A 26,235-nucleotide genomic window follows, 5' to 3' on the forward strand; every position below is an offset into this window, starting at 1 on the left:
TTTCAAATTAGTCTCCAAATTCAATATAATATGAAATGTAACTTATTCCTGTGATGCACAGCTGAATTTCCAGTCTTCAGTGTCACATGATCCTTTAGAAATCATTCTAATATGCTGATGATCAAACATTTCTTATTATTATCAATGTTATAAATGTTTAAAAACATATTTTTGTGGAAAGCATGATACATTTCATCAGGATGATAAACAGAAAGTTCATTTATTTGCATTTAACATTATGACCGATGAATTTAATATGGCATTGCTGAATAAAAGTATTTCAAAAATTTTTGTTTTTTAAATAAAATAAAAATCTTAAATTAAGTTTATTTTTCTTATTTTTCTTTTACACATACGTATACAGTACACATTCTTTCTTCTTGTTTTAAGTGAAAAAATCATTTATGTTTTAAAAAAGGCTATTTGTCAGTGGGGTAAGAAAAATACAATTAAGATACATGTATGTCTTCTGAAAACAAAGCTAGGCAAATGTATATTTAAACAATTTTTACAACTGTTTGGAGGACTAGTTTGAGAAAATATAATTTTCAGTATAACTCATTCCCTAAAAAAATGTACACTCAAGTTCACTGTCTTTTATCCTATTTTCAAACATTTTATTTTTTCAAAGGTTGTGATATTGTCATTCAGCTCAGAGCTGGTTAGTTTAATTCATGGCTCAGAGCTCTTTATTAAAGATTTTTTTGAAGTTATTTTTAGTTAGGGCATGTTCATTTTCCATACTGCAATTTCTATGCGATATGACTTTTATCTAAAACACATTCTCAACAATTCAGCCACACAATGTGATGGGTTCATATAAAGAGCAATAAAGCAGGATCTCCTCTCGGTAAATGATAACGCCTGTGGGGAACAGCACTGCAATGTATTTGCTGCATTTATCTCAGGACCTGGATATGTCAATGTTACATAATTGAAAGTGAAATGAGATTCACCCATCTTGCATTATGATGTGTGTTACTAAACAATCACATTACCTCAAAAGAGCCGTTATGTATAATGAAACAGCTTTTTTACTTATTAATACAAAGGTGAAATATTAATATCAACTGCTGAATAAAAGATAGAATGGCCATGAGTTCAGGTTTTCTAATCCAATTAATTTCTCTTTTTAAAGTCTGTTTTCTTTTCTTTAAACTACTACAAAAGACAAACAACACTGTCAAAAGAGCCAGACAGCAACAAGAGAACTGTGGGCAAAAGAACAGACAAATCCTGATAGGACTTTCTAGGCAAGGACACTTTTTTCTTTTCTTCTTTATTTCTTTACACTTGCAGCCCCCTTCTGCTTGAAAATAATTGAATTTCCATCTCTTTCATCATCACCAATGACTCCTGTCTCATAAAACCAGAAGAGACTGTCAAATTAGAGTCTGTTTAAGGATTGCAAACGTTCTCTACTGAACAAGGACGACCTCATGCAACCTCGCGCATGCAGACGTGAGAGGAATTTTTTTCATTTTGCAATGAGCTTACACACTGTTCTCTAAATAGATAATAAAATACACAAAATCATTAGGTACACAAAACAAGTACAAAATAAAATATTACTCTAGTAAAAGTGTAAGTACTCATTTTAATTTCACTTGAGTAAACGTACAAAAGAACTTGATTTTAAATGTACTTAAAAACTAAATATAAAACATATTAATCAACCATGTTTATGATTTATTCTAGCCAGTACTATTCTAAATAGTCTTTAAACCGCAATAATAAGAAAGATTAGTAAAGACATTTAATATATATTGATCTGCAAATAAGCAGTGCTATTTGAGTATTAAGATACTAATTAAAATTTTATTTTATTTTCATTTTCATTTACTTAAAGTTTTAGTGATTTGTTTGTGTGCTTGTGCTTTTTAGTGGATTAGTTTTTATTTCCGTTTTAGTTTTTGATAGTTTGGTACATTAAGGGCCCTATTTTGACGATCTAAGTGCAGGTGCACTCAGGGCAAGTCCAAATCCACTTCTGCTATTTTAACGATGTCCCTTTTCTCTTAATGAGTAATGGTTGTTTTTGGGTGTAACGTGCAATAAACCAATCAGAGTCTCATCTTCCATTCCCTTTAAGAGCCAGTTGCGCTCGTGCCATGATGGATTTACTATTTACATGGCGGGATTTGGCAAGCGCAAAGATATAATTCTGATACATGCGATGACTGTCCATTATTACATATATATATATATATATATATATATATATATATATATATATATATATATATATATATATATATATATATATATATAAAATGTATTTAATTAGCCTACAAAAAACTCTAAGCAGTGCAATCCTTTAATTTTTTTATATTTGGCATGTTTAATAAGCAGAGTGTACGTGTGTTGTGGACCCGCCTATACTAACACGCTCTTTAAGTAAAAATACAAATACGCCGTCTAAATCCAAGAAATCTTCAGTCCTCAATCCAAGACTCACCTGATCTGCTGATTGGCCTCGCTACGGATCTTCAAAACCTCTTTGCCCTTGAGTTCCAACTCTTTGGTCAAAGTGCTAATGTTCTCGTTTAGGGTGTGAATCTCGTGGTCCAGATCGGCAATGTGCTTCTTCCTGCGACTGACCTCCTCTTGCAGATCTGAGATGCGACTCAGAAGCTCACGTTCCTGCAACACACGAGAACACAATGTAAACTGAGGTCACGATAAATGGCAGACTGACCTTACTTGAGAATGCCGTGGATTGTGTGTGGCTCTTCCTGAAACATCTGAATTCAGACACATGGGGTTCCCACAGATGCTATTTTCACATTGCACTTTGAGACTATGTTGGGATCTTATATTGACGACACATCCCTCTGGCTTGCCTTGCTTATCCACTACATCTTCAAATATATTAATAATTTAGTAATGAATAAATAAAGGTTGGGAGCAGCCAGCAGACCTACAGCTTTATTTTTAGCATGGAGGTTTTAGCACTAAAGATCTCTTGAGGGACGTCAGGGGCTAATGGGCCTTGAGTCCATGTCTGAAGTTACAACTTTTGTCAACTTTCTTAAGTATTCAGTAACTTATTTAAAAAAAAATGCTTCTGGCAATGTACTAAAAGTAAATTGGTTTTGAAATGAGGCATGGAAACTTCTCTTGCAGAAATACATCTCAAAGCACTGAGAAAATGTCTTTGAATAAAACACTGAACATAAAAAATACATCCAGTATGAAATAAATAAATACACATTTTCAGAAGATATATTTTTTTTTCAGAGAGAGTCCATGTTTGCAGTTTAGTTCCACATGACCATTTTCCACCATCTGTCTGACCTTTAGAATTAAACAGGCTGTTTTGTTACTGTTAAGGATTTTATATGCAAATGACATCTGTTATGATTGGCCAAACTTTCTGCATGCAAAATGACTAACAAGGACACTGATGTTACTGAATATGTTTTCCATGATATGGCATCCATTGAAACCTCTTAACCTTTAATATATACAGCACACAATACCCAAATCACAAAGGGTACAAATTATAGCCTCATAATTGATATATATATATATATGTATGTGTGTGTGTGTGTATATATATATATATATATATATATATATATATATATATATATATATATATATATATAAATAAATAAAAAAAATATATATATAAATGGAAGTACCTACGACAAGGGGACCTAAAAGGATGTAGCTGAGCCTCCAGTATATCCGCATGTCATTGTCAACAAAACATCTGCTCTTCCTGCAGTTGTTGCATTATGTGCCTGGACTCAGGTGTGTGTTGGTCTTTATTCCCCGACCGCTCACTGGATGAGTGTGATGTTAATGTTCTGGAGCAGAGCTGTCAGGGGTCTGACTGTGACATTTTTATTTACACAACTCAAGACTGCGCCTCCGGCAGAACACAGCGGCCCGCCTGTAGCACCGACACTGACTATAAATTTAGTCATATTTAGACTAAATTATTTAGAATTTTGATTTTGAAAACTGATTTTGGACAGGCAGCCACCAAATGTGTAACATATAAGAAACAAAACCAAACTGCAAATGAAATATATGCTTTGTCACTATGGAAACAACCACCTTGATATGTAATGCTCAAATTTAGATTTGTATCTTTTATTCATGAATGGCTATTTTTGCCAGGAGTGAGGACAAAAACCACCTGCATAATGGCAGGGTATTGTTGCATAATGAAACCAGCTTCAGCTGAATAACTGACTGAAGAACACACATGATCGCACAATTTTCAAGAGTGCAATTAAGAACAGTGTGTTCAACAGCAGCCCGAGCATCAGGTCAAAACAAACCTTGAAGCCCTGGTCATCTAAACCGATCTCCACAGTGAGACCTTCAGCGAATGCCACATCAACCATCCACCTGTCGTGACAGAGCTGAACCCAGAGGAACAGTCATCTGACATCAGCAAGTGGCCGGTTTCCTGAAGAGACATGGCTTTAAAAGTCCAGCGCTCGTTCGACCGTGCAGAAAAAGGCCTACTGATTACTACTAGCGAGGGCTGAAATTAACATCTCTGACCTTTCCCATCAAAGATTCAGGCACTTTTAAATGTCTCCTTGAGGAGTACTTCAATGCGTAGGATAATGTAAGCATCATTAATGTTGGACCAGGCCAAGAGGCATGCAGACGGATGAGAGGAGGCTGATTAGCAGGTGTCTGGGAGCATGTGTGGAGCTCTTCTCTCATGGGCATAGTACCCAGAAAGCCCTGAGAGAGGCTGAATTTGAGTGTGCTGCTGATCAAAAGCTTGTCGATCAAGGAGGAGCAGCACAGGACACAGAAGAGAGATGGGGGAATGAGAGTTCATGGTTGCACTAAGAGCTATTCAACCACATACTGTACATGATTAAACCACTGTTACACAACACACATTTTTATATACTGTAGAAACATGTTTCCGCCTCAAACTAAACAGGCATTGTGAGATTAGCATAAGAAATGAAGTTGCGTTGTGAGATACAATTTAAATTGTGTAAAAAAAAATCTCAGTTATGAGAAATAAAGTCAAAAATGGGAGAATTTAGATCACTTATAATAAGTCCTAGTTATGCAAAATAGAGTTAAAATTGTGAAATATTAGGTTGCAATCGTAGGAAATAAAGTTCATCATAAAATACTGAATCTCATTGTAAGGTATAGATCCAGTGTGAGATATTAAAATCACTTTATGAAATACAAAGTTAAATTATGAGGAAGAAGGACAAAATAGTAAGATATTAAGTCACTTTGGAAGACAAAAAAGCTAAAATTATAAGATATTAAGTCATTGTGAGAAGTATGGTCATACATCAAAATATTATTATTGCTTAGTGAGAAAAAAAATTTCATATCAGAAATAATGCAATAATTGTCAAATATTAAGCCACATTGCGAGAGAAAGAATTCATATTGTAAAACAATCACTTCATAAGATAAAAAGTTACTATTATGAGACAGAGACAAAACAGCGAGATAATAAAGTTGAGCAATGCGTTAGCGGCGCAAAAGGTTGTGGGTTTGATTCCCAGGGAACGCATGTTAGGTAAAAAATGTTAGCCTGAATGCACTGTAAGTCGCTTTGGAAAAAAATGTCTGCTAAATGCATTACTTAATGAGACAAAATAAAAAAAGAGACAAAACAGTGATCTATTAAAGCTACTTGTGAAGATAAAAAGTCACAACTGTGTAATATTAAGGGCCCTATTTTAACGATCTAAACACAAAGTGTAAAGCGCACAGCGCAGGTGCACTCGGGCATGTCCAAATCCACTTTTGCTATTTTAACGACGAAAAAACGGTTGGCGCGCTCGGGCGCATGGTCTAAATGGGTTGTCCCTATTCTCTTAACCCTCAGGAGTCTAAGGGTATTTTTGGGGCCTGGAGAAGTTTTGTCATGCCCTGAAATTTGTGCTTTTTTTCAGTTTCTTAGAAATATCTAAATGGGTAAAGTCTAATATCACTGTAATCAGCACAAACTGGGCTATAATAATATGTAAAATGCAAGTACATGATTGTATTTTTGAGCAAAAAAATATTATGCGTGGTTAGTGAAAAACTAAAAATGTTAAATCACTTGAATTAGGCAAAAAAAAAAACACAAAGAACAATGGTTCACGGGACTTTTGAGAACTGGAGCTTGTAGCCTAGAATTTTTCTTTCTAAATTATGTGAAAATCATCTTGTTTACTCACTTACAGAAAACAATATATTGATTTAAATTTTGTAAGACACTTTTTGTTTGTAAAAGTCATATGCGAGTAGGCGTCAACTATCATGAATATCATTGTGATTTACACCTGAGAAGACAAAGGCCTGCATAATGAGCTGCATAATGAGCCTCTCAGTCAGCAGTGTCACTGAGAGAGAGGAGTTACAAGAAAGAATGTGAGAACAAAATAAATCTATATAATTTTATGTTTGTAGTTTATTTAGAATATATAAAATTATCGACTCCAGAGGGTTGATGAGTAATGGGTGTTTTTTGGGCGTAACGTCCAATTAACCAATCAGAGTCTCATCTTCCATTCCCTTTAAGAGCCAGTTGCGCTCGTGCCATAACGGATTTGCTATTTGCATGGAGGAATTTGGCAAGCGAAAAAAAAAACAGAACGTGTCTCCGAGATGGAAACGGAGCTGGATGGATGGAATTGTATTATTGTGCCAGAGAAAAGCACTGAATAGTCAGAGATGTGTGCCCAGGAGCTTTGCTGGGGAGCGTTTGATTCCTCTGTTCTTTTTTATCTCAGTCTTCATACAGCCACCTCACCAGCCGTGGAGAAGCACGTTTATTACTGACTGCAAATCAGCGATGTCAGAAAAAGCGGCGACCTGTGTAAGATAGCGTTAATGGTTATCCATCGGCCGAGAGATTCATGGTGCAGAAGCACAGCAGCACGGGCTTTAATAAATACTGTGTGTTTTGTGAACGCCGACACTCGTTTAGAGGAACCAGACCCCTGGGAATCATTGGGTGAAATGATCATATTTGTACTATTGTACCTTTAAAGTATATGAACAAAATTCATAATGCTTTCATAAACAGCATATGACCTTGGTGCTAACTTGCAAAATAAAGAAGGGAATGTGCCTTTAAGACTCAGAATCGATTTATTAAATCGAAATATTAACAGATAGGGGACAAAACTGATCTCAAGCCAGTTATAAACCATATGAGAGTCTACCAGGGACCCTGTGGTGTAAAGCAGCCAATCACTATTGAGGTAAAACTAAATTATTTGACTGTGGCTTTGACCAGCACATCAGACGCAGCTCATTAAACTTAACTGTCACTGGGGAACATTTAACAATAAGACAAAAATGGAGAGAGAGTGTGGGAGAGGAGAAACAGAGATTTCTGTTATGCAGTATGAGCAGAGTGATTCTTGGAAACCCCCAAAGAATTCCAGAGAGTCTCTGTTATTGACTTCAAACATGATTTTAACACCTGTCTGTATGCTGAATGGATTTGCTATTTTTTACTGAACCTAAAAAGAAAAAAAAATACTCCTAAATAATACTCCTAATACTCCTAGTGTTCCTGTGGCTCAAGTGGTAGAGCATTGCATTAGCAGCGCAAGGTTGTGGGTTCGAATCCCAGGGAATACATGTTAGGTAAAAAATGTTAGCCTGAATGCACTGTAAGTCACTTTGGATAAAAGCGTCTGCTAAATGCATACATTTTAATTTAATTTAAATGAAACATCTGTAAATTAGAGGGTAAATGGTTTAGTGCATTGTTAACTATAACTATTACAAAAACGTTTTAGTAATTAAAAAATAATAATAATATTAGAAGAAAACTCTTGATGAAAACTTGCATGAAAAAATCTAAATGAAAAGTAGAAATGTTGCATTGGCTTCTAACTGATATAAATACGTGTTTGTACTAAAGCCATGAAAATACAGTTGTTACCTTAAATATATAATTACAGTCTTAAATCTATCTATCTATCTATCTATCTATCTATCTATCTATCTATCTATCTATCTATCTATCTATCTATCTATCTATCGATCTATCTATCGATCTAGCTATCTATCTATCTATCTATCTATCTATCTATCTATCTATCTATCTATCTATCTATCTATCTATCTATCTATCTATCTATCTATCTATCGATCTATCTATCTATCTATCGATCTATCTATCGATCTATCGATCTATCAATCTAGCTATCTATCTATCTATCAATCTAGCTATCTATCTATCTATCTATCTATCTATCTATCTATCTATCTATCTATCTATCTATCGATCTATCGATCTATCTATCGATCTATCGATCTATCGATCTAGCTATCTATCTATCTATCTATCTATCTATCTATCTATCTATCTATCTATCTATCTATCTATCTATCTATCTATCTATCTAACTATCTATCTATCTATCTATCTGCGGTATCTATCTGCGGTATCTATCTATCTATCTATCTATCTATCTATCTATCTATCTATCTATCTATCTATCTATCTATCTATCTATCTATCTATCTATCTTTCTACGGTATCTATCTATCTACGGTATCTATCTACGGTATCTATCTACGGTATCTATCTATCTATCTATTGTGCATCACAAAACAAAACAGCAAAGCAAAAAACAAAAAAAACAAAAACAAAAAACGGCTAATTCGTTTAAATCTTATCTTAATTAAGTGACAAAGCAATTTCTACACCTTCTGTTACAATGACTTAACTAGAAAAAATAAGATAAACCCATGTTTCTCACGGCTCTTTCATGACACATCTGCCTGTGCTGTCATAACCAGTGGGATCAGCAGGAGTCTTGGGGGAAGGTTAAACACTTTTTTTCCCAGCCTTATGATGTAAGGGATGTTACTAAGAGTACGTGAGGGTATTACAGAAAACTGAACACAACAAAGTCAACTGTGTCCTCGAGACAGACGCACAGTTTGATTGTAGAGGCACATGAAACAATTCTATTCTCACAAGATACAAATATTCAGTTTGCCCCAAAAAACATGCATCTGTGCTTTCCGTGTATGCTCATTTGTTATTCCTGTGTGATGTATGACACACAAGGCTGCAAACGCTTAGTAAATGCTAAGCAAAAATAGATTTCTTCCCGACGCTAGCAGTGCAGGATTTGTTCATCTCCTGAGAGAGCTGAACTACACTGATGCAGTTTTCAGTTCACAGCCTCTCTTTAGCAAAGATCACACTGAGTTTGCCATTTGACCTCTGCTATTGTCTGTGGGACATTAGCTAAGTTCTCACAAGCCAGTTTTGAGCCCCAGGAGCTTCAGAATTAATTAGTATTTATATGGTGCTACTAAAATAAAGACCACTGTCACCTAGGGGCACCAATTTACCAAAAACAACCAATATTAATGGAAACCCTGTCTTCCTATATTACAAAGTATTACATGAGACACATGCTAACCTACTGAACTGAAGAGCAAAGTCTCACGACTTTCCAGATGAACAGATAGAAATGGAGTGCAATTACTCAGAAAGTGCAATTTTACTTCAGTCAAAGGCCATTACTGAGAAGCAAAAGTGCTTTGCAGTTTGATTCTATAAGTTTGTGTATGTGCATTTCATGGACAAATTTTTTTGCCTGAGGTCTGACTCAAATTATACAATCTTTCTGTCGCTTGGCAAACAATCCCGTCAGCGTTTCTTTTGTTTAACTGTCGTCTTATACGTGAGCCAGATGACAAGACGATTTATTAAGGTCCTTTTCTTTCATAGCAGCCAACTGTTGGAAGAAAGCTATTGATTTGTCCTTTCTTGGAAAAGCATCCACTTACTGAACTTACTGTTAATCTCTGTCTCGAGTAAGAGACAATAGGACTGTAGGAGACAGTCGGGAAATGATGGGAAAACACTGGTAGAGAAGGAGAGTTTCTACCGCTGAGTGCAAAAAATATACTTGTGAAAAATAATAACCCTGCTGTGGATAGAGTTTACCTTTACTCTGCTCCTTTCCAGAGCATTCTCCAGTTCCTGTTTGGCAGCCACTGTTTCCTGTTGATGGGTTTGACGCATATGTTCAATGGCTGATGCGTGAAGATGGTTCAGCTCGGAACGCAGGGATGCTGAGAGGAGAACAAGAGAAAGAGAGAGACATTGAGAATGAAAAACAAGACTATTCCAGGGAGATGATCTGCTGTCTGGAGCTGAATTAAAAATCATTCGTCTCCAACTCTCCCTAAAGCATAAACGTCACAGGTGGAAATGGAAGTGACACTCATTCCTTCACCTGCAATTTCCTGTCAGCGCTCCCTCATTATAGTCCTTTCCAGTTTCTTCCAATTATACCTTATTTCAAAGAGACTGGGCTATAATTAGAGCTGTAGGACTCCACTGGTTTTGCTTCAGGACTCTGAAGTTTTCCAATAGACAGCTAGTACCAACACTGCTCATTGTAAATGCAAACTGTGGCGAGTGGGGCAGGGCCGAGGGACGTGGGAACAAGGAGTGAGGCCAACAATGATTGGGCAAATCAGTGGCACCTGCGGCCCACCGCCGGTCTCGAGTCCCACGTAGGAGATGGAAGGATATAAAACTGGAGCGACGACAGTGAAGGACGAGAGAGGACCAGGCCTGGGATTTTAGTTGTGTTTTGGTTTTATTTTGTGCGCACCAGTCGTCCGTGAGGGGCTGGTGCGCTGTTTTGTGTTTATTTTGAATAATTAAAGTTTCATTTTGATTGTCCGCCGGTTCCCGCCTCCTTCTTCCGGATGAATACGAAGGTTTAATCGTTACAGTGGTGCCGAAGCCCGGGAGAAGGAGGGACGCGCTGCTGAAGATCACTCGCCGCTGTGGTGAATCCGCGGTGCCATGGAGCAGGCGAGGAAGATTCCGCCATGGACGCTCGAGGCGGTGGACTGGAGCGAGTTCCCGGGGACGGGCGAGCTCGCTGCCGACCGCCCACGATAAGGAGGGACGGCTGCCGTCCGTGAGGGAGCGGAGGAGTCAGCGCCGTTCGCCAGGGGGCCGGAGCCTGCTGCCTCCGTGAAGGTATCCGGAGGAGCAGGGAATGGGGGACTCCTGCCGGCTGCCCCAAACCGGAGGAGCCGTCGAGGGGTGTCGTGCCGTCCGCCGAGGGCCGTCCAGTGCCCCCGCCAGGCACCGCGGAGGAGATCGCCCAGCCGGTGGAGGGCCGAGCAGCAGTGCGCCTGGGAACCGGAAATTTTTTTTTTCTTCTCTCTCCCCTCTCTCGTCTCTGTGGCTCCTCCTTCCATCTCCTTTTCTCTCGCCTCGTCTATCCTACCCCCAGGTTTCCGCAGGTTTCCGTGAGCGGTCCCCCCCGGAGGGAGGGGGGGTGGAAGTAGAGCGCAGTCTCGAGGGTACCCCTCCGGCCTGCGAGGGGCGATGGGGGTATGTGGCGAGTGGGGCGGGGCCGAGGGACGTGGGAACAAGGCGTGAGGCCGGCAATGATTGGGCAAATCAGTGGCACCTGCGGCCCACCGCCGGTCTCGAGTCCCACGTAGGAGATGGAAGGATATAAAACTGGAGCGACGACAATGAAGGACGAGAGAGGACCAGGCCTGGGATTTTAGTTGTGTTTTGGTTTTATTTTGCGCTGTTTTGTGTTTATTTTGAATAATTAAAGTTTCATTTTGATTGTCCGCCGGTTCCCGCCTCCTTCTTCCGGATGAATATGAAGGTTTAATCGTTACACAAACATACTTTAAATCAAACAATTATTAATATTAACAACAAAATGCTAAATTATTAACAAAGCACAGGACAAATAAGGAAACCTTTTTATTCCTAACTGTCTCTTCAAACTGCAGTCAACAAGTCATCTAACAAAATGATGCAACATTTTAATTGTTTACTGTATTATTTCTTATTTTAATTTAATTTTTCACAGCTTAATGAAACCCAGTCATGACAGATATATGGCACATTTTTTTTGTGAGTTTTGGGTATTTTTCAAGCTAAGATGAGCATGAACTGGAGCATAACTGAGCAGCTTTAATAAATATGAATAAATTAAATTTAAATTTACATCTTGTAAATCATGCAGTGTTGGGCCGCATCATATTTACAGATTTGCCAGTCGAAATTGACACAGAAAACATCATTTTATTTATTAAAGTCTCATAAGATAAAAAAATATGTATATAGCTGCTTGTTTCATCAAATCATTTTAGTTATTTGTAGTATGAAATAATAATAATAGTACAATTAAGAAAAACCCTTCAAAAATCGATGTTCTTTATTTTTTTGTAGAATAAAATAATTATTCTCTTTTGATTAAGTAAAACATAATGTTAAGTACCTTTTGAGGACTAAGTACACAGATAGTAATAAAGAAAGAGTTAGTTAAAAAAAAAAAACTTTTATCATACATAAAAAAAAAAAAAAGTTTTATAAAACTAACATACTGATCCAACCAGATTATATATTGATATCATATTAAAATGAGCTTTGGAAATGCATTCAAGTCTAAACAGGTATTTTGATTGGGATTTCTTTAAGCAGTGGAAAAAGAAAATCAGCTTTGTTCTTTTATTCATCATGACAGCTGCTCTCTTGCTCCCACATAAGCCATCACTATGGCAACCCATATAGATATTACAGATATCTACTCCATTGTCTCAGCAAATGAATCTGATTTCATCACTTGCAAAATAATAGCGCAGACATTCAGTCCTAAAGACTGCATTTGACCTAGAGTAAATAATAAACAGGATCCGAAGGGTTTTTGCAGCCGGTCTGTGAATGAATCTTTGTGTGTGTGTGTGTGTGGCTGTTCTACCCAGCATGGCCTTGCCCTCATCCTCCAGTTCGAAGCGGAGGGTCTGCAGTTCTTGCTCTGACTGCTGTTTCAGAGTCTCGATGTTCTGCCTGTGAGCCTCCCGCAGAGTCTGAAGCTCCATGTGGTGCTGCTGCCGTAGACGCTCCTCAAGCTCCTACACACACAACACAACACACACATTAGTTCAGTAGAGTAGACAAATGTACACGACGATTCATACAATCTACATAAACTGTATATTTGACTTATGAAAATATAATAAGTTCATGTCTCTATCACTCATGTGACAATTAGAATAAAATAATGACACTTTCAAGTACCAGAGGGTATTGAGATTTTTTTCTTGCCCATTTTTGTTGCTACACACAACAGAAAAATAAATAATGGAGGAACTAGACTCAAGGAGAAACGTCAAATATAATGTTTTACCTAGTCCTTCAGAGCCTTTGCACAAAACAGTTTGCTACTGCTTGCAGTAAAATGGCATAGAAATAATTTTAACACATATGGTAAGCATAAACCTTTGGATAGTGGCTAGATGCTCAAAAGTCAAAAGACAAAAACATTACTTTGAAGAACAACAAACCAGTAAGAAAAAAAGAAAAAAAAACTGCATGAGAACTTGTAATTAAATTGCAGTTAAATATGTTAGCTGACACGTACAAAAAAAAAAAGAAAAAGAAAAAGATTGATAAATATAAAACACATATACTAAATATAAACTTATACTTTTACATAAAATGTTTATATATAAAACATACACAAACACATACTATATTTTTACAATAGCATAAATACGTTAAAATATTTAACACTTCAAACGTATTAATACTAAAATAAAAAAAGTTACCTCTATTAATAAATTACCTCCAACTGTTTGCCCAATGACAGAGAGAAAAGGCTTGTAGTATAAACACACACACACACACACACACACACACACACACACACACACACACACACATATAATTACATAAATATTATTATATTAAATTATATTTGTTAATTCATTACACTGTATACTAAAGCTATATGCTTAAAGTATAAACATGTTACAATACTCAACAGCAACAATGAAAAAACTACACTATAAAATAAAATAATAAAATAAAACTATAGAAAGAACAGACTTTCCCTTAAACTTAAACCATTAAAACTGACCATTTTAACAAACAAAAAACTGTCAGATTTACCATATTCACCTAACCTACATTCTTCTGGTGATCTGGATGGCAAGACCAGAACCAGACCCTTACCAAAAAAACAAACAAACAAACAAACACACCCACACACACCCACACCCACACCCACACCCACACACACACACACACACACACACACACACACACACACACACACACACACACACACACACACACACACACCCAAGCATTCTAAGCAGGTCTTTTCAACAAGGTGAATGAGAATTCCAACAGGTGCGTAAATGTAACTGATTTCTCAAAGAAACTGTCAATTACAGGAATTATGACTCTATCAGAAGGCTCTTAAGCATCACTGCAAGCTTGTTAAGGATCTTGGATGGTTGCCGTCTAACTCCTAGCCAGAGAAATGCAAATTATAGCACCCTGAATTAAATTAAGAGAACAGAGCTGCTTGAGCGCTAGAGATACACTGACATAATGAGGGTTAAGGCAGGGCACCTGCCTTCACTGAAAGCCTCTTTGGAGTTAGTAATATCCAGCAGAGTGAGGTCGGATAGGAGAGGAAGTGGGTTAGGGAATGGCAGGGGACACAAATTAGACCAACTGATTCATCAGTAAACACAGACTGCACCAAGCCAGTTGGTGGAAGCATGCTGGAAACTGAGCCGTATTAATATAGAGATTAAAATAAAACAACTGATGGGGAAGATCAACAGAGCTGAACTGAGACACGGAAAAAGATTCGTTAAATATGACTCATTTCAAACAATACAGTCCTGAGAGGATTACAATCATGTAACAGTGAAATATTTCAATAAATTGTTACAGTTAGGCATTCGTTTCACCCAATATTTATGTGCTTCTATCTTCTATCAGCTAAAGTTTTTCTAGGCAGTAGCCAGAAAGGCAGCTCAACAAGTTTAAAAACAGAGCAATAATGTTGGCTAATGATACCTAAAAATATTCAGTTTTGCAATTTTACTTTAACTCATTAACCAATGAATCATTCAAGTTCCATATTGTGTCAAGTGTGTTACTGACACATCTTTTGCTAGCTAAAGAAACATCATGCATCAAACGGATGTGGTGTCAGTTGTGCGAGGTCAAGTTTTCTCCAGTGTAAGCTGACTCCTGCAGCCCGATGGCTTGGCAAAGCTGAAAAACTGTCATTCAGACAACTATCAGTGACACGGCAGCCTGAATGGACAACACACACATGCTAGAGAAAAACATACACAGAAGAAATCTTTAATCTGAATGACTACTGAATGACTACAGCAGCCACACACACACACACACACACACACACACACACACACACAGAGCTGTGATGTTTTTTAGTTGTCATAGTGCCATTTTCACCTCCTCAAGTGCTACGAGGATGATGTAAAAATGAATCTTGAGTGGTACACTCTGCTTCTTTCTCTGCCAATAAAGCGTGTGCATTAATTAGTGAGTTATTTTAGGATTCCACACCCACATTGTTTTCAGATTAATGATAGAATCCCCCGCAAACAGTTCTGAAAACAACCCACTATAAACGCAACGGTTTCATATTATCATATAATGTTTTATTGTATTAGGTAACTATATTATGTTACACTGACTATGTGTTCTACATTAAAGCAACAAACCAGTGCATTATATCACTGAATTTATGTTTTAACATTAAAACTATTAAATCATTTCTATTAATTGAAATAATGCTGATATATATATATATATATATATATATATATATATATATATATATATATAGTCTTAAAAATACAAATACTACAACTAATAATAATTAACAATTATTGCTACTAATAATAAAAACTACAAATAAATATATAAATACATAATATATAAATACATTAAATAAATACATATTTATTATCGGCGAGGAATTACAACATTTTCGGTAAATTCAGTGCTCTGTTATTAAAACTAATACTCTCAAATACCCAATGGATGAAAAAATACAGTAGGTTTGAAAAAGCCTTAAATTATATCAAAAGGAATACAGTAGAGGCAGGATATAAGATATATCTCTTGTGTTTTCTCAAATTAGATTTATTTAGCTTTGGCAGGCGCTTGATGTAGTTTACCCACTCATAAAAGACCTGGAAACGGGCTATCTGTTTTCATTCCACTGAAAGCTGTTTTTAATGATGCTGAGTCAGGAGGACTACTCAACTTTGGAAAAGCCCAAGGACCACAAAACAGGTTCCTTTTTAGCCTCACCAACTTTCCCAGTAATTCTTAGAGAAATAGACTATGTATGACATAAATGTACATAAATCAGTGCAGCTGCTTCAAAATAAAGAAAAAACACATGATTTGATATATATTATAAAGATTATAAATACTGTATGTTTGGATGAGTACTGAAGCTTGTATCAGCCACAGGATAAAAATGAAAAGGTAATTGCGACTTTTAATCTCACAATTCTGACTTTTTTTTTCGCAACTGTGAATTATTTATCTTAGAATTTCAACTTTTCTTCTCCTCTATTTAATTTTTGATTCTATCTCAGAAAAGGCTTCTGTAGAGGAGCCAGATTTAAAAAGAGCAAACCGAGGGCAGAAAAAGGCAGCTCTGAAATTCCCAGGTATCTTCACATTTCTTCTCCTTTAGCCAGAGTGACTCATCAGGTCCATATGCTCTCAGCGGGCGAGCTGTCGAGGATGGGCACACACAAGCGTTTTTACCTACTTTTTTTTGCCTGTCCTTTCCGGCCGGGTAAAAAGCAGTGCTTGATATCAGCAAAAAGCTACAGGAGGGAGCGGAGGTGGATCTTTTTGCGTGCTTGAGCGAGATATCAGACGGAGGAATTGCATGCTCATTTTCATCTCTGAGGATGGAGCGGCGAGGGGTAAGACTGATGCTGTCTTTCTCCTCTGCGGTGCTGCCAAACCCATTAGCAGCAGATGAGTGCTCCTCCGCCTGACTTCAGTAGAGCGATGCTCAACATTGAGATGTTCGTGAGCAGAAAGAGAGAGAGCTGTGGTGATGCGGCTGGTGTGAGATATTCTCACACTGAACCGCTGATGATAATTAATCACAAGTCAATAAATCGGCTCCTGGTGTCGGCACTTCTACCTCAGACATGGTACTCTGGAGCAGAAAGCTATTTAATGAGATTTCATAAGCCTTCTGCTGGATCTCAACTCATTACATGAATGAAGCAAGGACATAAAGAGGGTTATTTTTAATGGTATGGCAACTGGGTAAAGCCACAATTACCAAATCTGTCTGTGTTGCCGGGAAACTCATCAACATGCAAATTACTACTGTGTCTGATATATTTTAAGATTAATAATATATTTCATGTATTAAATATTGTATTTATTCACTCTCTCTCTGAAATGACTTCAGTGAGACTTTTTTTTTTTTTTTTAGATAAAAAATAAAATTATTAGGGCATTTGGTTGTCATCAGTGGCATTTTAGTATTAATCATATACTATTATAGTTTTTATTAATATTTTGAGTTTGATTTATTTTTATGTATTTGTGTTTAATCCTTAGTTATTTTGTTGTGTGCTTTTGTGAATTTGTTTATTTTTTAATTAAAAAATAAGGGAATAAATGTTAAGCTTAATTTTAGCTTAATTTTATTTTAGTTTCAGTTAGTTTTAGGGCTGCAACTAATTATTATTTTATCTAATATGCACCAATTAAATGATAATTATTCATATGTATATAACCACAGCTATAACATGCATGCTGAATTTAATTGTTATTATTTTGAAACCCAAATATGAAATAACAGCCATTAATTTGACCTGATAATTGATGTATGTTGTGTAAAGCAAGTGATTTTTAGTTAATTTGCTTGCAGATCTAATTAAACACGAAGAGCCAAATTCCAAAAATTAAATAATCGAATATTTAAATAAATTGTGAAAAACTAAATTGGTGACAATCATTTCATAAATTATTAAATCAAACAAACTCAAAGATGTCTTAGCATTACTTTTTACATTATTATTTTTTTAATAATGATAAAGTAATGTTAAAATGAAATACAATTGATTAATTTGTTAGGTGATTTACTGTAATAATAATTAATTTAATAAATCAGTTAGGTGATTTAATAATGAAAAATACAATGCTTTTTATTTTTTAATTAACTATTTAATTTGAATACTTATTAAATTCTGGAATATAATTTTGGAAATAATCTGTTCATAATTAAAGTTGTAAAATAGCAAAGTATTAATTATTTTTTGATATTCTAAATCCCTAAATAAGCCCTATGGTAAAAGATCTTGTGTGGAAACAAAAGGTTGTAGCATGACAAGCGGTCAACACCACCGACTTTGACTGGACGGGGTTCATGCGGTTTGTTCATGTGCGGTTTCAAAATGATCAGCTCAAACACAAATAGTAGTAAATAGCAAAAGATACAAATCAATCAAAAAACACAAAGCTAATATGAATAACTATAACGCTTGTGTAGGCTGTTTGATTTAGGGTATTTGCTAGCAGTTTGATTTGAGTCAAAAAAAATTAAATAAAAAAATAGCAGGTCTCTGTGGCACACTGGGTTAACAAAACCAGTTAACCTCTTTGTGTATATCTCCTAATGGAATCACTGGCAGATAAACTCCATCCATTGACAGCTGGTGGCTGAGGGTCATACTGCCAGGTGTGGCCCTGTCCTGACAGTGGGGTATATCAGACGTAATGTGTTCAGAATCCAGCTGTGACATGGAGCAATGAAATCCATTACACAACAGTTTGCTGAAATAATCAGTAAATCGAACCACTGGCATAGACACAATTTCAACCAGCCAAATTCAGCAAATAAAGACATTCTGACCATATCTGTTAGTTATGGACACTGGGGAGATTTTGTAATATTACAGTATAATAATATATATTTTCGTTTTAAACAAAAAAAAAAAAAATCATTTTACATGTAAATCATATATTTAACCCTATTATTTTTATTTGTTAAAAATGCAAATTATACTTTAATTTAATGTTATATTTTACTGTTATGATTTATATTACATTTCATGTATTTAATATTGTATTTATTTACGCTCTCTCTGAAATGACTTCAATGAGACTTATCTTTAAGCCCCCAACCCCCCAAAATATATAAAATAACAATTAAAATAATTAGGGCATTTGGTTGTCATCAGTGGTGTTTTAGTATTATTCATATACTATTATAGTTTTTATTAATATTTTGAGTTTGATTTATTTTTATATGTTTGTGTATTTTGTTGTGTGCTTTTGTGTCTAATTATTAATGTTTTTATAAAAAAATAAAGGAATTAATGCCAATATTTAGCTTCATTTTATTTTTGTTTCAGTTAGTTTAAGGCTGCAACTAACGATTATTTTGATAATCGATTAGTTGGCCGATAACTTTTTCGATTAATCGATTAATCCAATTAAGACCCTTATTTTCTTTATTTTAATTTTACTGACAATTTTTTTTTTGCCATTTTGTGACATCACTACAATGTGCAGTCCAACTGCTTTCACTATTTTTTAAAACAGTGAAGTGAAGCCTGTGATTCTGACTGGCGCTGCATTTGGTGAGTCAATCTCAATTTATCAGCGGTTATTCAAGCGGCCTACTCCCGCTGTCCCTGCTCAAAGCCTTCATCCCTACGCCTGCGGTGTGGAGCCACTTCAGCCCAGCTCAAGGTAATCATTTCCAGTCGGAGTGAGAGTTACTCTCCCCTTGAGTCGTCAGGGGCCAGGTATTGGATAAAGTAGACATTACAGCCTATGACAGCAAGCGCTCAGCCAATACTAACCCACAGACAGAAGAGCTGAGAATGAGCAGGTTATTCTAGGAGAGATGTGCTCAGGGCAGGGCTGGATCTGTGGCAGATCTGCCTCACCACATCAAATCTATTGGGGGACAGAAAGAGGGTCTTGCGTGAGGGCCAACAGGGCTAACGGACAATTTCACCAGTGGAAATATAGGCTGAAAGGATTACGGTCAGCAATTGCTTGGCTGGCTCCGTACAAGGCAAGTGCTCCAGCAGCAAATAGAAGTTGGAGTGGATGTGGTCTCATGTAGTCAGACTGTTGACAGTCGCTATAAAGCCTCATCCCCAAACCACAAAGACTGATGCCATGCAGCAGACACAAATAACAATGGCTTTGGTGAGCAAATAAAACATGTTACACACCAGTGACTGTACAAAGAAACTGTGACAAAATAATCTAACCCTTGCTGATGTAAGTAACAAGCGATTCATTTTAAAAACTTGTGATCGGACCAATATAAACAGGGTCAGAGAAAATCAACTTTGTAGCTGAATAATCCTATTGTCAATAATCCTACTGTAAATAATATAATAATACATTTTATATATAAATATATATATATATATATATATATATATATATATATATATATATATATATATATATATATATATATATATATATTCAAATATTTATAATATATTCCAAAAATCAATACATTAAATGTTTCTATTGTCATATTAAAAAAATAAATTATAAATTATAAATTTCAATTTATTTAAAAAGTGTCAAATTAAAAATATAGAAATTAGTCAGTTTAAAAATTGCTCATAAAAGGGTTTATAAATTATTACTGTTAACTAAAACTAAAGAAAAAGAAAAATTGTTATTGGAATAAAGCCTAAGTGTTATATAATAATATTTTAATATTCAATGAAAACTAAACAAAAATCAGAATTGTTGCCTTGGCAACTAAGTAGGTTCAAGTCAAAGCACTAAAGTAACTAACTGGAAGAAAACCCCCCCCCCTGAAAATATAAAAACCCAAGCTAATATCCTCTTTTGTTTTTCTCTCGTTTTTTAGTTTATCAATTTGCACTGGCTACCAATAGCTGCTCACATAAAATGTTGCCTACAAGACCAGCACTGGCTCTGCACCCATTTATCTAAATTCATTACTTCAGACTTATGAACGTCGCTTTATTAAACCATCCCAAAGAAGCACACAGTAACTTTTACGGGCTTTTTAATTAAATGTTCCCTCCTGGTGGAATGACCTCCCCAACTCAATCTGAGCAGCTGAGTCCTTAGCCATCTTCAAGAATCGGCTCAAAACCCATCTCTTCCATCTTCATTTGAACCTCTAACTTTAGCACTCACTATTCTAATTCTATTCTTAAAAAAAAAAAACTTGTCCCTTAGACTTGCACTCCATTCATTTGCTGCTTGTTTTATATATAAAAAAACTAACACTAGCTTTCTAATCTTTTTGTATTCCATCGGGTTTCTTTTCATTTATTGTACAGTTAACAAAAGCAAAAATACCTCTTATATTACCTTGCTCTATTCTTTTTCTATTCTATCTTTTTTTATATACATATAAATCCCACTGTCATAAGGACACAATTATACATTTCCAAATATGTACTGTAAACATGAAAAGGTTGATGTGAATAAATAATAAACATAAATAATACAATACCCAAATAATATTAATACTCAATACAAGACACAGACCACAATGTAATGTTATCTTTGTAGACTGAAACAATTTGACATTTCAAAATTGTTTATTAAAACAAAAACAAAAAAAATGGTGTTATAAGCAGCACAGGTCAGACAGTCTCTGAATGGTCTGTAGGAGTGTTGTCTGAAGCTGAGATAATAGTGGATGTGGAACACAGAGTCATAAAAACTCAAATAACAGAGAGCCAAGAGGTGAAAGGAAAAGATAAGAGCATGTATACAGGTCAGAGAGGTATCTCTCTGCGTGAGACCGGTGGGAGATTGTTTTTTATGTTGTTACCTTGAGGTCGTGCTGGCAGGCTTCCTGCATGTCCTGCATAGCGCAGCAATGGGCTTCCTGCAGCCGCTGCTCCCTGCGCTGATGCTCCAGCTCCATTTCCTGCAGCTGCTGTCCCAGGTGCTCTCGCTCCTGACTGAACTGAGCCTGCAGCTGCTGCAGGGAATGCTGGGATTGGGAAAGCTGCATCTCCAGGCTCTGTTTCAGCAAAGAAATCTAAACACAGAAATTAGGTGTCACTGGTTGAAAAATGAAACAACTTTGCAGGTAAAAAAAGAATATAAAAAAAACACCAATACAACACCAACAGTAAACCATTAACCTTAATCGAACCTTATTATGAGTTTCATGCTCAATGGACAGCATTTGTGGAATGATGTTGATTATCACAAAAATTCATTTCCACTAGTCCCTCATTTTCTTAAACAATTAAGAAAAAAAAAAGGTTACAGTGAAACATTAAAAAATACTTACTGTTTTAATAGTATAGTCACTAGGCATACAAAATGAGTGTTAAAAGGACAAAAAATATATGACAACATTTTTGCCATGAAAAAGGGGGTTTAAGAAAAAAGAAAAAGGTGTAATGTTATATATTAATATTTAAATATTTAATGAAAAAATTTACACAAATCTGAATTATTGCCTTGGCAACTTAGCGAGTTTAAGCCGAAGCACTAAGATTACTAACTGGAAGGGGGGAAAAAAACACTGAAAATATAAAACCCCAAGCTAATTCAACATGTTATTAAAAACATGTTGAATTACTTTAAAATTACTTTTTTTAAAGAGAGAATTTTTTTAATTGCCACACATGTGGTCAATTAAGCTTAGCGTGTACTGAACCCTGAATATTCCTGGAAGTAAGAACAACAGTAATCACGATACTTCCCTTAGCAAGCACCGCTAATTAGCTAAACTGTGTAAAACATGCTCCGTATAGAGACTACAAGAAGAGATCCTAAAAGTAGCAGTAATTGAAAATCTTCATTCATTTTCATGGTCACAGCATTTCTACTTCCACAAACTGTTAGCAGGCTTGTGTGTGCAAACCATAGACTTTATAAAAACATAGACGTAATGTCCGTGACGTCCGTGACAAAGCCGGCCGTCGCCATCTTGGCAGCTCATCACCAAATGTCACGACGGTGGCCGTGCCCTTATTTATGCAGAATGTTAAGGCTTAATATAATTTAAATGGATGATTTACAAAAAAATTCACCGCCCTCACAATTGTCATGAAGGGCAAAATTAGCTATATGGACTAAAATCATTTTTTTTGCACCAGGCTGTAAACATGTTTTTTTTTTCTGCTGTAAAGTTGGGCATTTTAACATGGGGAGTCTATGGGATTGACTCCCTTTTGCAGCCAGCCTCAAGCGGCCAGTCGATGCATTACAGTTTTAGTCACTTCCTTGTGGGCTTCACGAGAGAGAGCGGGAGGTTGCCACTTGGTGTGAACACACATTGGCTCTAGTCTTCCTCTGTGAATAGAGCTGTGAGTTGAGTATGTGGGTGTCAATCTGAGTCTAGCAGCCATGTCTACAAGAACTCAATGAGGACTCAGTCAGGGATGAGGTGAGAAGTCAGACATTGGCGCCAGATATGTTCTCCTCACACCAATTGATTTGTTCGAACGGGAGGTTTCAGTTGCTTCGGCCCACTCGTTGGCCTGCTAGCCTCATTAGAGGAATCACTAATGACTGGAGGGTGACAGGGAGAGAGTTTTTCTGTGTTGTACCCGCCAACAATCGGAGACTTGTGAAGGCAATAAAACGATGCCGTGCTTGTCGTCGCATCAGCGAATAATTTCATTTTCAAGTCAACTGGAAGTGGTTTCAATATGCCCAGGTTATCACTGCTCATATCACAGCCGGTGCGCTGCTGATGCTAACAAAAAGATGAACGCAAGACATCATGTTAAAACTAGATTTTTTACATTTGAGGAAATCGTGAAAAGAGCTTATTATGGCAAAACTTGAAGCCATAAAATTACTTGTCACAAAAAATAAAAATAAATAAAAACCTACATCAGGTCTCTATGATATTCTAGTGCTGAATCAGGGGCCCCAACACTGGACATTTCTACATTGCTGCAAATGAAAAGAGCTTTTAGAAGGTTTGGTCCAAAGACATGATCCTTCTGACCTCTTTGCAATACTTTTTTTTCCGTTTTGTTTTTTGTTTTTTTACCAGGGGAAACGTGGGGGGGGGGGGTGTAGCATGGCTTTGAAGCTTATAATTTCTCATTTACATTTTTGCAATAAAATGTACAAATCTATCTAAACAAATTAATTCAAATAAAAAAATATATTATTACATAAAAAAAATGTTTTACAACATACATTTTAATATAATAAAATGCAATATTTACTTTTGGCATGTTTCAGTCAGTATTTCATAACTCAATCTTCCAGTGAAACGACTTCTGTCGTAAAAAGAAAAAAAAAAGAAAAAGATTTCCTAATGAAACTAACCTAAATAGTAATAATAAATAATCATTCCCTGTTTAATACTTGGATGTAAGTCATGATACATGAGGATAGATTCGTTGCTACTTCCATTTCATTGTGTCTTAGATAACTCATCTCACTTCAGTAACCTGCACAAATTGAAGCATCATTCATGTGTGCAGAAAAAAAATCTGGGTGTGCCAAAATGTGGTCTGGGACCAGAAGGAAAATGGCACATGTAATTGTGTATACAGTAATTGATTTTTCTCAGCAACCACCAATTAAAAATAAGGTGAACAGATATAAGCAGTGCGTGGAGGTCTCCTGCTTCACCCTGCATCTAGTGCACTAGAGAGTGCTGATGGGTGAGGATGAGGCTGTAATCAAGACTTGCTCTGACACAGTTAGAGCTCTGAGAAAGAAAGAGGTCTCGGTGGCCAGCCAAACACTCAACACACATATACAAGTAAATAAAACAACAAAGTTCATGAGACAATTATGAAATGAAGCTGAAAATGACAAAAGGGCTTCATTAGAGCTGTTGTGTCGAGGTAACATGTTGCAAGCAAAATATGTTATAACCATTAAATATGTTTTTAAAATGTCAAAATACAGCTGGTAAACTAAACTAAATCTGAGTGAGTTGAATTGATTATTTGTAGTGGAAAATAATAACTGAATTTGAGACTCAAAGTAGCAGTTTTTCCAGCCTTGACCCCACGGGTATGAATGCCATAAAACTATTCACTAAAAAAATGTTTGTTTGTAACATGTGGGTGCATAAAAGACACACATCTGTGGAGTGCGTAACAATGTCTTCTGTGATCTGCAATAAAAAGTAAGCAAACCAAGTTGGCCCAAATTACTTGTTCACAGCAAAAAATAGCATTTCTAATATAATCTTGCCAGCAAGCCAACGATCACACTCCCACTCTGGAGAAGAGAAGCAGTTATGTAAAAGCAAGTTAATTTCCATATAAATTTCTGAAACAACACAATATTGTAACTTGTTACATTTCCCCAAAAGTGATCAGCAGTGACAGGTTAAAATAAAGATTTCTTTAAAATAAATTAAAATATAATCAATAATACAAATTATAAAAAATAAATTTGAATCAAATAAAGATAATACAATTTCAAAATAATCGTGAATATTATGTCATTATAAAAGACATGAAACAATACATTTCAACAGAAATGGTGCTTGTCTATATAAAACTTGTTACCATATTGCTATGAAGTTGTTGTGGTGTTGCTATTTACTGTTACTGGCTCAATTCAAAAGAGCCCATTGTCGAGTCTCTGATACTCTCATCTCTAAATGTTGTCTGGGTCCATCCTTCAAGGCATGCAAAACCCCACAAACACAAATGCTTAGAACTGTAGTAGCAAACCTCTTCTCAATACACCTTAAGATTTGATGCATCAATAACGTGCGATGCTTGCCTGAGGACCCTTGCGGTTTTAAAAGGATTTTCAGTAGGAACTTGCAAAAGGTCTCAAACAGAGTCTGAAATGCTTTCACCAAGGTGTCATTTTTCAGCCTCTTTGCTTTTTTCCCCCGTGTGTAATATTCTGTTTCTGTACTCTAGACGAGGAGAAGTAGACTATAAAACAATGTCCAGATGCCAGGAGGCCATTGAATGGAGCTAATGACAACTGTAGCAAGGCTGAACTGTTGGCTTTGTCATAATCTTGTGATTAAAGCTGAAAATTATCAATATAGGCAACTAGAGAAAATCTAATTGGTGAGTATATCACATGAACCGCAGTTTATAAGCAAATCAACTGAATTGTAAGTTACAATGTGTCCTTGATTACTGTATACCCACCACAAACCTGAAATCCTATGAGATAATGCACTGATCATTTTTAATAATTACGTGCACAATTCTCTCACCATGGCCATGTCATGGCTTTGTGTACAAAACCCAATCCTCTACCTCCATCCAAAATAACAGAGAGCTTCATGAACAAACAAGGAGTAAACAAAGTTCAGTAAAATGACTTTCTTGCATACTTTTTGGTTTCGGGGTCATACTTTTATTTAGAATAAATCGAATCATACACTGCTGTAAATAGTTATCTCTCTTTGAAAGATGCATATGGTTATGTATTGTTTTTGTGGCTGATTTGATTAC

At 36.0% G+C, this 26,235-nt stretch overlaps 1 protein-coding gene across 2 annotated transcripts in view; it reads right to left on the reverse strand.

The window, feature by feature from the left end:
- LOC132092204 (protein FAM184A-like) overlaps positions 1-26,235 on the reverse strand; it is a 111,913-nt gene that overhangs the window by 16,059 nt on the left and 69,619 nt on the right. For both annotated transcript variants that reach the window (XM_059498351.1, XM_059498352.1), the window contains exons 11-14: positions 21,645-21,857; positions 12,729-12,882; positions 9,926-10,053; positions 2,459-2,643 (exon numbers count right to left, since the gene is read on the reverse strand). In XM_059498351.1, coding sequence (XP_059354334.1) covers positions 2,459-2,643; positions 9,926-10,053; positions 12,729-12,882; positions 21,645-21,857 — 680 coding nt within the window. The remainder of the gene's footprint in view (positions 1-2,458; positions 2,644-9,925; positions 10,054-12,728; positions 12,883-21,644; positions 21,858-26,235) is intronic.

This window comes from Carassius carassius, chromosome 18, assembly GCF_963082965.1.
Source record: "Carassius carassius chromosome 18, fCarCar2.1, whole genome shotgun sequence".
In the NCBI taxonomy this organism is placed as follows: Eukaryota; Metazoa; Chordata; class Actinopteri; order Cypriniformes; family Cyprinidae; genus Carassius; species Carassius carassius.